Source organism: Herpailurus yagouaroundi, unplaced genomic scaffold, assembly GCF_014898765.1.
Source record: "Herpailurus yagouaroundi ecotype Mexico unplaced genomic scaffold, PumYag 355, whole genome shotgun sequence".
Classification (NCBI taxonomy): Eukaryota; Metazoa; Chordata; class Mammalia; order Carnivora; family Felidae; genus Herpailurus; species Herpailurus yagouaroundi.
Genome location: NW_024412572.1, coordinates 6,115,713 through 6,131,059, shown reverse-complemented (window position 1 = coordinate 6,131,059; position 15,347 = coordinate 6,115,713). Strand labels below are relative to the sequence as shown.

Below are 15,347 nucleotides of genomic sequence, written 5' to 3'. Positions count from 1 at the left end.
TATTTATGACTGCTGGACCAAGTCTCCAAGTGTAGGTGGCTGCCATGTGTTTCCTCTGTCATTTATTTATTTATTTATTTTTCAACGTTTATTTATTTTTGGGACAGAGAGAGACAGAGCATGAACGGGGGAGGGGCAGAGAGAGAGGGAGACACAGAATCAGAAACAGGCTCCAGGCTCTGAGCCATCAGCCCAGAGCCTGACGCGGGGCTCGAACTCACGGACCGCGAGATCGTGACCTGGCTGAAGCCGGACGCTTAACCGACTGCGCCACCCAGGCGCCCCTCCTCTGTCATTTAGAGGACTTTTCCTCCACTAAGCCCTCCCTTTAGTGGGGAGATGGACTTGTAGATTCTAAGTAAGTGGAAAACTTCTGTTGACAGGCAGACTCTTCTTTAAGATACATAGTTTGGGAGCAGGCTCTGTCAAGCCTTAGCCAGGAGATATTCTATAGTCAAACAGCTATAGCTGGGCACAAGGAGTATTAGTAAACATGGTATTTGTCAACCATATCTGTATTTGAGCTTTCTTTTCTTTTCCAGTTTGCTATTCTTTAATCCTACTCCACAGTGATTTTAATTATACCATTTTAATATCTCTTAGGGCTAGAACCTTCCCATATTCTTTGTAAAAATTGTCTTAAGTTGATGCACCTGGTTGGCTCAGTTGGTGGAGCATGGGACTTTTGATCTTGGGGTTTGTGAGTTCAAGACCCCTGTTGGGAGCTGGAGCCTACTTTAAAGAAAAAAAAATTCACTGAAGTTTCTTGCTTATTTATTTTTCCACCTGTTTCAGTGTAACTTTCCAAATGAATTTTTAGGCAAATGAGTCATTTAATAGATAGGAACTAACTTTTTATTAGAATGTCTGTTTAGCACGTAACTATACCTTTCCTTCATTCAGAGCCTCTGAATAACAATAAATGTTAAGGGTATATATACAGTTTCTTGTAGGAATGGTTACGTGTCCTGTCTGCTTGGAGATTCATCCAATCTTATCACTCAGAATTACTGTAATGAATTACTTGTTAACCCTCTCCCCTCTTGTAATGATTCATTTAGTTAGTAAATGTAAAGCAGTAATAGTTCTAAAAACAATAATGACTTCATTACACATACATACTGAACCATGTGACTTAGGCAAATATCCATTCTCATCTGTATTTATAGAACATAAAATGGAGGTGGTTATCAGAACTAAAATACTGCTTTGTAGTATTTGGAAAAGTTGAAAGACTGAAATAGGCAAAAGAGATTACTGATGTCCTTTCAGTGGAATACTGGATATTGTCTGGTGAACCCTCCAAGATTATCTCATTGAAGGAGTGTGGCCTTAGATTTTGTTTGACCAGGCTATCTTACAACTCTGTCGATTACTAAAAACGAGAGTAATACAAATGAATTATGTCCATAGAAAAGCAATTAAGCTTATCTATAATGGAACAATTGATTTCCACATGGTAGAAAAGATGATTGCATTGTCTGGTATGATATTAAACATCTGTTTCCATCTATTAGCAAATTCCTTGCCTCATTCCTGATCGTATTTATATACATGTTCTTTAGATTATCTGTTGAACTGGTTTTTACATTTTAACTTGTTCTTAATTAATAAAATAAAAAAACATTGACAAGATGAATTTACAGACTTTTTAAAAAGACATTGGCTCTGTTAGTTCAAGAGATACGATTAGGTTTAAAGAATAATATTTAATAAAAAGCTTAACACTAAACTCTTTGTAAGATCTTCCGACCAGTATTGCTAGACTCCATAAGAAAGTGCAAGCTGTGTGAGAGTGTACTTTTGTTTTTCAGAGTGGCAGCAACTATGCTTACTTGGAGCAGTTGGAGAGCTTGTCTGCTAAAGGGCGCCCTATCCCTGTGCGTCTGGACGCATTGCCCCAAGTAGAGTCACAAGTAGCAGCTGCACGGGCATGGAGAGAACGGACGGGGCGGACCTTTCTTAAGAAGAATTCTAGCCATACGTTGTTGCAGGTAAAGAATAGTTGGTAATTTAACACCTGTAGGTAGGAGTTTCGTTGGTGAGGGTTGTTTTCAGTTTATCTGGTCATGGTTATATAAGTGATTCCTATTAAGTGATATCAAATGTTGACTAGAAATGTGGAGCTTTAGGCAGACTTATTTCCAGTTCATCTTCTGCTGCATCCAGAATACAGTATCAGCCTGGATCTTATCTCTGTTACTAATAGATTCTGTCATTGAAAGATTTATTTCTCAGAAGTACAAATTTAAATAGTCGTTATCTTTTTTATCTTGAGCATTTGAACATCGTAAAGAGCATAGTTGGAGTAAGATAGTTTCACGTTTGAGGACTGCTCCCTAATTGCTAACCCTGTGTCCTTGGGCAAGTTGTTTCCTTTCTTAGCCTCAGTTTCCCTGGTTTGTAAAATACAGATAATACTACCTACTACGGAGGGTTGTTGTGAGGACTGAATTAGGTAATGCGTATAAAGTATGTAAAAAAGTGCGTAGGACATGATGAATGGTCAGTAAATGATTCCTTTTATTATTTTCGGTTTTAAGATTTTTTAAAAACTGGAGCTCAGTGTTTGGTTTTATTTTTGTAGGTGCTGAGTCCCCGGACTGACATTGGTATATATGGGAGTGGTAAAAACAGAAGGAAAAAAGTAAAAGAACTAATAGAAAAAGAAAAAGAAAAGGATCTGGACCTTGAGCCTCTGAGTGATCTCGAGGAAGGATTGGAGGAAACCAGAGATACAGCCATGGTGGTAAGAAATTATGTAATGCATCTTGAATCTGCTTGTGAATACAAAATTCTGTGAAGATATTAGCAGATTCACTGGTTTTATGTTCTTAACTATTTTTGTTTTGTAAACATTATCTTTGGCTTTATATATATATATATGTATTTCATTTTTTATATTTATTTTTTATTTTTATTTTTATTTATTTATTTTTTTTTTTAAATTTTTTTTTTTTTAACGTTTATTATTTTTGGGACAGAGAGAGACAGAGCATGAACGGGGGAGGGGCAGAGAGAGAGGGAGACACAGAATCGGAAACAGGCTCCAGGCTCTGAGCCAGCAGCCCAGAGCCTGACGCGGGGCTCGAACTCACGGACCGCGAGATCGTGACCTGGCTGAAGTCGGACGCTTAACCGACTGCGCCACCCAGGCGCCCCTATTTTTTATTTTTTAAGTTTTTATTTATTTTTTTAATTTACTTTCAAATTAGTAGTTAGCATATAGTGCAACAGTGATTTTAAGAGGAGATTCCTTAATTCCCCTTACCCATTTAGCCCATCTCCCCTTCCACCATTCCTCCAGTAACCCTCTGTTTGTTCTCCATGTTTAAGAGTCTCTTACGTTTTTGTGCCCCCAGCCCCCGTTTTTATGTTATTTTTGCTTCCCTTCCCTTATGTTCATCCGTTTTGTATCTTAAAGTCCTCATAATGAGTGAAGTCCTATGATATTTGTCTTTCTCTGACTAATTTCACTTAGCGTGATACCCTCTAGTTCTATCCATGAAGTTGCAAATGGCAAGATTTCATTCTTTTTGATTGCTGAGTAATATTACATTACATACATATATACCACATCTTCTTTATCCATTCATCCATCAATGGACATTTAGGCTCTTTCCATACTTTGGCTATTGTTGATAGTGCTGCTATAAACATTGGGGTGCATGTTCCCCTTTGAAACAGCACACCTGTGTCCCTTGGATAAATACCTAGTAGTGCAATTGCTGGGTCGTAGGGTAGTTCTATTTTTAATTTTTGAGGAACCTCCATACTGTTCCCCAGAGTGGCTGCACAGTTTGCCTTCCCACCAGCAGCACAAAAGAGAGCCTCTCTCTGCATCCTCACCAATATGTTGCCTGAGTTGTTAATTTTAGCCATTCTGACAGGTGTGAGGTGGTATCTCATTGTGGTTTTGATTTGTATTTCCCTGATGATGAGTGATGTTGAGCATTTTTTCATGTGTCAGATGGCCATTTGTATGTCTTTGGGGAAGTGGAGAAGTGTCTATTCATGTCTTTTGCCCATTTCTTCATTCAACTATTTGCTTTTTGGGTGTTGAGTTTGATAAGTTCTTCATAGATTTTGGCTACTAACCCTTTATCTGATGTGTCATTTGCAAATATCTTCTATTCCCTTGGTTGCCTTTTAGTTTTGCTGATTGTTTCCTTCGCTGTGCAGAAGCTCTTTATTTTTTATTTTTATTTTTTTATTAAAAAAATTTTTTTTAATGTTTATTTTTGAGAGAGAGAGAGAGATACATACAGAGCATGAGCAGGGGACGGGTCAGAGACAGAGAGAGACACAGAATGTGAAGCAGGCTCCAGGCTCCAAGCCATCATCATAGAGCCCGACACGGGGCTCGAACCCACAAACCGCAAGATCATGACCTGAGCCGAAGTCAGACGCTTAACCAACTGAGCCACCCAGGCACCCCAGAAGCTTTTTATTTTGATGAGGTCCCAATAGTTCATTTTTGCTTTTTTTCCCCTTGTCTCCAGAGACGTATTGAGTAAGAAGTTGCTTTGGCCAAGGTCAAAGAGGTTTTTGTCTGCTTTCTCCTCTAGGATTTTGATGGCTTTCTGTCTTGCATTTAGGTCTTTCATCCATTTTGAGTTTATTTTTGTGTATGGTATAAGAAAGTGGTCCAGGTTCGTTTTTCTGCATGTCGCTGTCCAGTTTTCCCAGCACCACTTGCTGAAGAGACTGTCTTTACTCCATTGAATATTCTTTCCTGCTTTGTCAAAGATTAGTTGGCCATACGTTTGTAGGTCCATTTGTGGGTTCTCTGTTCTGTTCCGTTGATCTGAGTGTCTGTTCTTGTGCCAGTACCATACTGTCTTGATGATTACAGCTTTGTAATATAGCTTGCATTCTGGGATCATTTTTTGTATTTGTAATCAAAGTTTATCATTTTGCTCCCTCCCTAAAATTGTCTTTTCCATATCTCTGTTCGTTATTATTGTTTTAATAGTTGCTAATATTCCTTCAAATTGTCCATGATTTGCTGAACAGTTCTCTGATACATCAAATATTTTGATTGTTCTAAGTATTTACTATTATGGATAATATAAAGTGAACTTCTTTGTAAAGCCTTTTCCTTTTTTCAGATTATTTTCCTATACTTGACTCTTAGGAATAGGATCACTGGGTTAGAGTTTAATAGCATTTAATACTGTGCTTTTAAAAGGAATTGTATCTATTTAATTTTTTTAAGTTCATTTATTTTGAGAGAGAGAGAGCACATTCACAAACGGGAGAGGGTCAGAGAGAAGGAGAGACAGAATCCCAAGCAGGCTCTGCAACATCAGTGCAGAGCCCGATGTGGGGCTTGAACCCACAAACAGTGAGATCATGACTTGAGCGGAGATTAAGCATCAGACGCTTAACAGACTGTGCCACCCAGGTGTCCCTTTATCCATTTAATGATTCCAGCTACTATTTAAAATATCTCCCTTCTCTTTGTAGCATTCATAGCATAGTGAGTGCTGAAAATATTTGTAGCTAATTAGAATGATGGGTGTTTTTGTTTTTGTTTTTTGAGAGGGGGGTACAAGTGAGGGAAGAGCGAGAGAAGGAGAGAGAGAGAATCCCACAAGGGGTCGAAAGAAAGAGAGAAGGAGAGGGAGAGAGAAGTGGGGCTAACTCAAAGTGGGGTTTGTGCTCACCCGAAGTAGGGCTTGAGCTTACCTGAAGCAGGGCTCAAACTCAAGAACTGTGAGATCATGACTTGCACCGAAGTCAGATGCTTAACCTACTGAGCCACCCAGACACCCCAAGAATGATAGATATTTTTGGAGAGGAGGAGGAAAGTGTGAAGATGACTAGGAGCCTGAGGTTGTAAAGAGAAATAAAAAATGAGTTTGGGCAATATGTAACAGCAGGGAATTACATACATTAAGTCACTTGATATGGCTGCTTCTGCCTACAAATGATCTTGGTTTGAGGCCAGTGGAAATGATTTATTAGCAAATCTGCCTAAGAAGTCCGTCCTGCCAGATTGATAGGACTGGAAATTATTTCAGAATTGTTTCGGGGCACCTGGGTGGCTCAGTCGGTTAAGTGTCCGACTTCAGCTCAGGTCACGATCTTGCGGTCCGCGAGTTCGAGCCCCGCGTCAGGCTCTGGGCTGATGGCTCAGAGCCTGGAGCCTGCTTCCGATTCTGTGTCTCCCTCTCTCTCTGCCCCTCCCCCGTTCATGCTCTGTCTCTCTCTGTCTCAAAAATAAATAAACGTTAAAAAAATAAATAAATAAATAAATAATAAAAAAAAAAGAATTGTTTCAAAACTACCATAGTTTAAAAAAGAAAATGTACTAACAGTGTTCTTGATAATTAAATTTTGTTTGCTTTTACTTACTGTTTAAAAGTGAGTTACATAAAATCTTGTTATAATTGGTCATCACGCTTTGTTATTCTACTTCTACATGAGTTGGAGAAGCTGTTTAGAAAGAAAGAAAAGTTGATTTGTATAGAAATCCCCCAGGGAAGGAATATTTATTGACTACTTACCTTGTGCAAGATACCAAATTAGGCACTTTCATGTATTATCTTACTTAATCCTCAAAACAACAAAACGAGATTGGTTGGTATTCTCATTTTTCAGAAAACTGAGATTCATAAAAGTTGTGCCCAGATCATTAGTCTAGATGTCCAAGAGCCAGGCTTCATGCCCATGTTGGCTGACTCCAGGGCATATTATCTTTCCTATTGCACCCTATAGAAAAATTCAAAGTACTCTACTGATATACACTGTCAAATATGGTAGCACTCTGCTCATTTCACAAATGAAGAATGTACCCAAATTATGGGAAATGATTGACAACTGATTTTTTTTTTTTTTAAAGGACAGTGGTTTGTTACAATGAGGGCACAATGTGGAGATGATCCCTCAGCTTTGAGGATTTGTCATTTTTGGAGTATTTTGCCATGACTCCTTTTAATTAAATGTTCGTTGTATACAGGTGGCAGTTTTCAAAGAACGGGAGCAAAAAGAGATCGAAGCCATGCATTCCCTCAGAGCAGCCAACCTAGCCAAGATGACAATGGTGGACCGCATAGAAGAAGTAAAATTTTGTATTTGTCGCAAGACAGCCAGTGGGTTTATGCTACAGTGTGAGCTCTGCAAAGACTGGTTCCATAACAGCTGTGTTCCCCTTCCTAAATCAGGTTCCCAAAAAAAAGGATCTAGCTGGCAGGCTAAAGAAGTAAAATTCCTTTGCCCTCTTTGTATGCGGTCTCGAAGGCCAAGGCTAGAGACTATTCTATCACTCCTGGTATCCCTTCAGAAGTTACCTGTACGTTTGCCAGAAGGAGAGGCCCTGCAGTGTTTGACAGAACGTGCTATGAGTTGGCAAGATAGAGCACGGCAGGCTCTAGCCACAGATGAACTGTCCTCTGCCCTAGCCAAACTGTCCGTGTTGAGCCAGCGTATGGTGGAACAGGCAGCTCGAGAAAAAACTGAAAAGATCATCAGTGCAGAACTCCAGAAAGCAGCTGCCAATCCAGACTTACAGGCAAGTTTAGGATTTACTTTCTTTTTTTATTTCATGGGATTGTATTTGTCACTGTATAAATAGTAAATCAAATATATGTTACTGGCTGATGAGGAAAATAACAGTAAGTTGCCAGTAGCCATGTTATCTCAATAACACTTTTCTATATATAACTGTAGAATTTTCTTCAGATATATATCTAGGTAATTTTAGTGAACTAGTACCTGGAAATATCATTGAGATGGACCTTGGCATCATAACCAAATAATTTAATTTGTACTAACTGTTGAACTTTATTGACCACTTAGCAAGTTCATTACATTTTGTTGATATTTTTTAATTTTTAATTTTATTTTTAAGTTATTATTTTTTAAATGTTTATTTTTGAGAGAGAGAGAGAGACAGAGGTGAGCCAGGGGAGGGGCAGGGAGAGAGACACAGAATCTGAAGCAGGTTCTAGGCTCTGAGCTGTCACTATGGAACCTGGTGCAGGGCTTCAATTCAGAAATCATGAGATCATGATCTGAGCTGAAGTCGGTTTCTTTTTTTTTTTTTTTTTTTTTTTTTTTTAATTTTTTTTTTCAACATTTATTTATTTTTGGGACAGAGAGAGACAGAGCACGAACGGGGGAGGGGCAGAGAGAGAGGGAGACACAGAATCGGAAACAGGCTCCAGGCTCTGAGCCATCAGCCCAGAGCCTGACGCGGGGCTCGAACTCACGGACCGCGAGATTGTGACCTGGCTGAATTCAGACGCTTAACCGACTGCGCCACCCAGGCGCCCCTGAAGTCGGATTCTTAACCAACTGGCCTACCCAGGCGCCCCATTAACGTTTATTTATTTATTTTGAGAGAGAGAGTGAGCAAGCAGGGGATGGGTAGAGAGGAGATAGAGAATCCTAAGCAGATTTTGCCCTGTCAGCCCGGAGCCTGATGCAGGGCTCAGTCCCACAAACTGTGAGATCATGACCTGAGGTTGGAACTAAGAGACACTTAACCAACTAAACCACCCAGGAGCCCTACATTTTGGTGCATATTAATTACCAATGTTTATTTAGTATGTTACTCTGTTCATCTTGGAATTTTTTGTTGTTTAGGGACACCTACCTAGTTTCCAGCAGTCTGCTTTTAACCGGGTGGTGAGCAGTGTATCTTCTTCTCCTCGACAAACAATGGACTATGATGATGAAGAAACAGATTCTGATGAAGACATTCGGGAGACCTATGGCTATGACATGAAGGTAACTAATGGACAGGCTCTCTGAGTGCATACCCGATCACTGGGCTTGTTAAAAAAAGTTGTTGAACACTGATGTTTCCACTGAAAGTGGAAGAGAAAGTAGTCATCTATTTATACTGGATTTATGGTGTTACCATTTTTTCAAAGCCCTCAAAAATATAGGTTGATGAAATAATTTTCTTTCTCTTTTCTCTCTTCTTTTTCTTTCTTTCCCTTTCTCTTTCTTCTTTCTATTTTTGGAAACAGTTTTTTTTTTTTAAGGATGGAATTTTTGAAAGATCTGTATTTTCCTCACCTTATAACTCCTTATGGCTTAGAAGGACTAGAAACATACATATAGATTACTAAAAGCTTTTATGGTTTATTTCAGTATTTCGTTCCCTTTGGGTTGTTAAAGTCTGTGTAGTTATGTTTTAAGAATCCCATTCTAACTGTGCTTTGAGTCTTTTTGCTCTGATCTCTCATCTGGTGATGCTAGATAAAATGTCCTTTTTTTTTTTTTTTTTTAATTTTTTTTGATGTTTATTTATTTTAAATATTTTATTTTTTTATTTTTTTTTAACGTTTATTTATTTTTGAGACAGAGAGACAGAGCATGAATGGGGGAGGGTCAGAGAGAGAGGGAGACACAGAATCTGAAACAGGCTCCAGGCTCTGAGCCATCAGCACAGAGCCTGACACAGGGCTTGAACTCATGAACCGTGAGATCATGACCTGAGCCGAAGTCGGACGCTTAACCGACTGAGCCACCCAGGCGCCCCTGACGTTTATTTATTTTTGAGACAGAGACAGAGCATGAACAGGGGAGGAGCAGAGAGAGAGGGTGACACAGAATCTGAAACAGGCTCCAGGCTCTGAGCTGTCAGGACAGAGCCTGACACGGGGCTCGAACTCACAGACCGTGAGATCATGACCTGAGCCGAAGTCAGACACTTAACCGACCAAGCCACCCAGGCGCCCCAAAATGTCCTGTTTAAAGATGAGTTATACTTGGGCCCATGGTTCAGATTTGCAGAGTCACAGCTGCAGCTAGAATAAATTATTTGCCCTCAGTGTGATTATTTTGATAATGACACCACACTGGTTTTGGCAAGTTTGTTTTGTGTTGGATTTTTACTATTTTGTGTCAGGCCCAAGTCCTTAGTCTTTTACCAAGTAATAACATCATGATCTAGGCAGAAACTCTGCCAGGTTACAGTTAACCCATTGATCTGTTTTATATTAGCCTTGTTGAACTGTTTAGAATTTATGTCTGTAACCAGGGAGTTCATAGTCTGATGTGTGAAAAGGCGAGGGTGCCTTTTCTCCCCCCTACGCCATAGCTATCTTTTGTTTATCCTTTCAGTGTGTAAATCAGGTAGGTCACTTCATTCTTAGAGCATTAGTATCATCAACTTTAAAGTCATAGGATAGGGGCACCTAGGTGGCTCAGTCGGTTAAGCATCTGACTTCAGCTCAGGTCATGATCTCACAGCTTGTGAGTTCGAGCCCCGTGGCGGGCTCTGTGCTGACAGCTCGGAGCCTGGATCCTGCTTTGGGTTCTGTGTCTCCCACTCTTTGACCCTCCTCTGCTCATGCTCTGTTTCTCTCTGTCTCTCTCTCAAAAATAAATAAAAACATTAAAAGAAAATTAAAAAAAAAATCATAGGATATAAAATTAAAACTATCCATCATAGATGCTTATAAATGATCTGTTGGAAAATATTTTTCTCAAGATAAAAATGCATCTTGGGGACGTTTTAATGAGAGAATTTTTAGTTTTAGGAATTAAAGACTTGAGCAAAGTTGAAACTTGAATTAGCTTGTTAAGGTTCTGAGCACCTCGTTACTCTGAAGTTAATGACATTCTTTGCTTATGAAGTTGTATAGGTTGACTAGGAGCAGCTGAAAGGGAATGTGGCCCATGCCACAAAGAAGTTAGTACTAGAATTGCCAGTTTACCATAGCTTGGAGGCCTTTGATAACTGGGTTGTTATCTTTCTAGCACATTAAGTATCAACCAGTGCTCTAGAATTGCTGAATGGGGTGGACTTTGTTTGGAAGCAGACTGGTAACCTGTGAAAACAAAACATCAAAAGTATTAGATGATTTTAAGGCTAGGGATCAAACCTGTGGTTTGATATGGTTGTACAGACTAGTCTTTTTTGCAAAATTTCTACAGTGGTGTTAGCTTATGGGCTCTTCTTTGGTAGGGAAGACTTACAATATGAATCATGAATTTATAGTGTTGGCGATATATTTGGCAATGTAGAAAAATAGAAGAATGGTAGGTGGCAAGATTTGGGGTAATTTTCAAGGTCACATTCACCTTAATGTAGGTATCTCTGCATTAAAAAAAAATTAAACTCTTGAGTATTTTCTCATGGAACAAACACTTCCTGTGTAATTAAAATTTTATTTGCCAATTTATTTACAATTAGCTTGGTGATTTGTGACTATGAATTCATCTTTAAAATAATTTAAATTTAGTATCTTTGCTTGAGGGAGAGCCTCTTACTGATTGAGGAAGAAGAGTAGGTAATTACATAGAAAACTAAAATCGGGGCGCCTGGGTGGCTCAGTCGGTTAAGCGTCCGACTTCAGCTCAGGTCACGATCTCGCGGTCCGTGAGTTCGAGCCCCGCGTCAGGCTCCGGGCTGATGGCTCAGAGCCTGGAGCCTGCTTCCGATTCTGTGTCTCCCTCTCTCTCTGCCCCTTCCCCGTTCATGCTCTATCTCTCTCTGTCCCAAAAATAAATAAACGTTAAAAAAAAAAAAAAGAAAACTACAATCAGTCATTTGATCTTAGTTATCATAGCATCTAATTTGTGCTTTGCATTATTGGATTACTTCATTTGCATGTAATATCCTGTAATCACCACTGAATCACTGAGTAGCAATTTAAGAAAATCATTACTTAGGAAAATATATATTTAATGAAGCAAAATTTGTCATGGATCTTTTGTGTTTGTGTCTGGCATAACCTTTGCATATTCACGTGATTAATTCCTTTTTTTTTTTTCCCCTTAAGTTTATTTACTTTAAGAGAGAGTACGCAAGCATGGGAGGTGGTAGAGAGAATCCCAAGCAGGCTCAGTGCTATCAGCACAGAACCCGACATGGGCTCGATCTCATGACTGTGAGATCATGACCTGAGGCGAAATCAAGAGTTGGATGCTTAACTGACTGAGCCACCCAAGTGCCCCTCTTTTCTAACACTCCCTTTTTTTTTAAATAATTTTTTTAATGTTTATTTATTTTTGAGACAGAGACAGCACATGAACAGGGGAGAGGCAGAGAGAGAGGGAGACACAGAATCTGAAACAGGCTCCAGGCTTTGAGCTGTCAGCACAGAGCCCAACGTGGAGCTCGAACCCACAAACCATGAGATCATGACCTGAGCTGAAGTGGGGTGCCTAACCGACTGAGCCACCCAGGCGCCCCCACCTTTTTTTTTTTTAACGTTTATCTATTTTTGAGAGAGAGAGACTGTGAGTGGGGAAGGGGCAGAGAGAGAGGGAACACAATCCAAAGCAGGCTCCAGGCTCTGAGCTTGTCAGCACAGAGTGCAATGTAGGGCTCGAACTCACAAACCGCGAGATTGTAACCTGAGCTGAAGTTGGATGCTTAACCGACTGAGCCACGCAAGTGCTCCTTTTTAATCCTTGGATGGCTTGAGCTTTGGTGGAAAGACTCAATTTTTTTGTATTTAAAATATGTCTCTTGTAGATAGCATATATGTAGAGGGTCCTTTCTGGACTGTAATTCTACATATATATGCATTCATAAAATACAGAGTTAAGTCTTGTTTTTTGTGTTTTGTTTTTAAAGTAATATTACAATCTCTGTCTTTTCATTGGTAGTGTTTAGTCTATTTTCTTTTTTTTTTTAGTCCATTTTTCATTTAACATAGTTGTTGACATGATTGTGTTTAAGTTGATCATCTTGCTGATTTTTTATTAATCTCTTGTTTTTGTTCCTGTGTTCCACTTTTCATGCCTTCTTTGGGTTAATTAAAAAAAAATTTAATGTTTCATTTCATTTCCATTATTGACTTCTTGCCTTACACCTCTTTTTGTTTGTTTTCAGTGATTGTTCGAGGGCTAACAATGTGTCTTTATCTTACCTAAGTCAGTATTGTACATATTCACATTTCATGCATCACCTTGGGGAAGTAATTTTTTTAAAAACCTCTTTTTAGCTATAATTATTTTCCATCATTGTTTTCTTTTTCTTTTTTTTTTTTATTAAAAACATTGTTTTAGTGTTTAGTTTTTGAGAGAGACACACACACAGATAGACCATGCGCGGGGGAGGGGCAGAGAGAGAGGGAGACACAGAATCAGAGGCAGGCTCCAGGCTCCAAGCCGTCAGCACAGAGCCTGATGTGGGCTCAAACTCATGAACCGCAATATCATGACCTGAGCCGAAGTCAGATGCCTAACTGACTGAGCCACCCAGGTGCCCCTCCATCATTATTTTCTGATCACTGTCCTTTCCATTTTGAAATCTTAACAGAAAGTTCCGTGTATGAGTTATAATGAAATGAGTAGAATCAAAGTCAGGAAAGACAATTCTAGTCATTGAGAAGAAGCATCTGGGAACTAAAGCAGGGGTGCACTAAAGTATTCTTTCATCTTGATGGTTTTTAGAAATTAAATTTTTGAATAGGGAAGATGACTGTAAACTGCTATTCCTAAATTCTCAGTGAGTGACATTGTCTTTTAGAATTCTCTTATAAAACCTTTTAAGTGTCCTATTTAATTAAGGATAGTCTCATGATCTTCCTCTTGTCCACTGTACAAAGAGAATCAGGCAGGTGTTGTGCTAGTCTTTAAGCTGTGATCTCTCATCTCCTTTTCATTTTTAAATTTATTTATTTATTTTGAGAGAGAGAAGGAGGGGCCGAGAGAGAGGAAGAGAGAGAATCCCAAGCAGGGTCTGCACTGTCAGCACAGAGCCCAGTGTGGAGCTCGAACCCACGAACCTATGAGATCATGACCTGAGTTGAAATCAAGAGTCGGATGCTTAACAGACTGAGCCCCCCAGGCACCCCTGTGGTCTCTCATCTCCTAACTCACTCTTCTGTACTCTGCTTTGTGATGCTGGGGATGGGACTCTACACTAGGGGTTGCTAAACTTTTTCTGTAATGTGTATATATTAACACACATTAATATACAACTAGATAAATAACACAAATAAATCTTAGTAAATATTTTAGGCTTTGTAAGCCACATGTGGTCTTTATTGCATATTCTTTTTTCCCCCCACAACTCTTTAAAAATACAGACTATTCTTAGTTCTTACTCCATACAAAAAGTGAGCTGCCAACTGGGTTGCAATATGCCAACCAACTCCTGCTCTACACATTTGTTTTCTGCCTACTGCCTTCCTTCTGCCAATAAGAGGACATTAGAGAATATTAAAAGGCCTGGACAGTAAGAAGGGACATGATCTTTCCCCTGTTTTAGCCTCCATTTGTGTCATCTGAATTGCATGCTTTTTTCCCCCTTCTTTTTTTACTCTGGCATCGGGAACTGGTTCCAATTTGTGGTTGTTTTTTTTCACATCCCTGAAACCAACCACATCATGTTCCATTAGAGATAGCAGAACTAACTGGCCAGCACTTCCTTCTCAGAGGTATGGGTCCCAACTCCACAGGGCTCCTTCTCTGAGCTTTGTTACCTCAAGCTCTAGGGTTGGCAACTCTCTCTTGGTGTTAGCTTGGTGTTTCCGTTTTGCCTTTTCAGCCTTTAATATACATCTAACCAGTTCACTTTATTAAATTATCCTTGTTGAAATACCTGTGATTTCTGTCTTCCTGATTGTTCATTAAAGCTGTACATGTGAGCTTCTGGAAACAAACTACAGGGGAATCTGAGAACCAACTAGAGCTGTCAGAAGTATATAATTTGAATGTTGTCAGTGAGGCTTTTTGTTGTAAGAGCAATTGATAAGCTTCTAGGTTTGAAAACCTTTAGAGAGGATTAAATGTTTTTTTAAGTTTATTTATTTATTTTGAGAGAGAGAGAGAGAGAGTACGTGAGTGATCACCAGCAGGGGAGGGGCAGAGAGAGAGAGCAAGAGAGAGAATCCCAAGCAGGCTCCATGCTATAAGTCAATGCGAGGCTCGATCCCACAAACCATGAGATCATGGCCTGAGCCAAAATCAAGTTGGACCCCTGACTGAGCCACCCAGGTGCCTCCTGGATTAAATGATTTGTGTCCTTAAGACACCATGTCTAAACCTTTCTTCCCCTCCTAAGTCCATTTTAAGTGTCAAGATTGTCTAACTTGGTATAGGAGTTTTTATGAGTTGTAGACTGTAGAAGGTAGATTATTTAATAGTACCTTTTTTTTTTTTTTTTTTTTTATGTTTGAGAGAGAGACATGGAGCACGAGCAGGGGAGGGGCAGAGAGAGAGGGAGAAACAGAATTCGAAGCAGGCTCCAGGCTCTGAGCTGTCAGCACAGGGCCCAACGTGGGATTGAACCCATGAACTGTGAGATCATGACCTGAGCCGAAGTTGGATACTTACCTGATTGAGCCACCCAGGCTCCCCTAATAGTAATTTTCTTGAGGTTTATTATCTCTGTGGATTATTTTTGAGCTTTACTCATTCCCTTTTGGCTT

The 15,347-nt window shown here is 39.6% G+C and overlaps 1 protein-coding gene across 2 annotated transcripts in view; it reads left to right on the top strand.

The window, feature by feature from the left end:
* Positions 1 to 15,347, top strand: part of KDM5A (lysine demethylase 5A) — a 99,998-nt gene that overhangs the window by 68,797 nt on the left and 15,854 nt on the right. For both annotated transcript variants that reach the window (XR_005786759.1, XM_040462704.1), the window contains exons 21-24: positions 1,815 to 1,994; positions 2,588 to 2,749; positions 6,965 to 7,516; positions 8,593 to 8,736. Coding sequence is in view for 1 of the 2 variants with exons in the window: in XM_040462704.1 (XP_040318638.1) it covers positions 1,815 to 1,994; positions 2,588 to 2,749; positions 6,965 to 7,516; positions 8,593 to 8,736 (1,038 nt within the window). In the remaining variant the exon portion in view is untranslated. The remainder of the gene's footprint in view (positions 1 to 1,814; positions 1,995 to 2,587; positions 2,750 to 6,964; positions 7,517 to 8,592; positions 8,737 to 15,347) is intronic.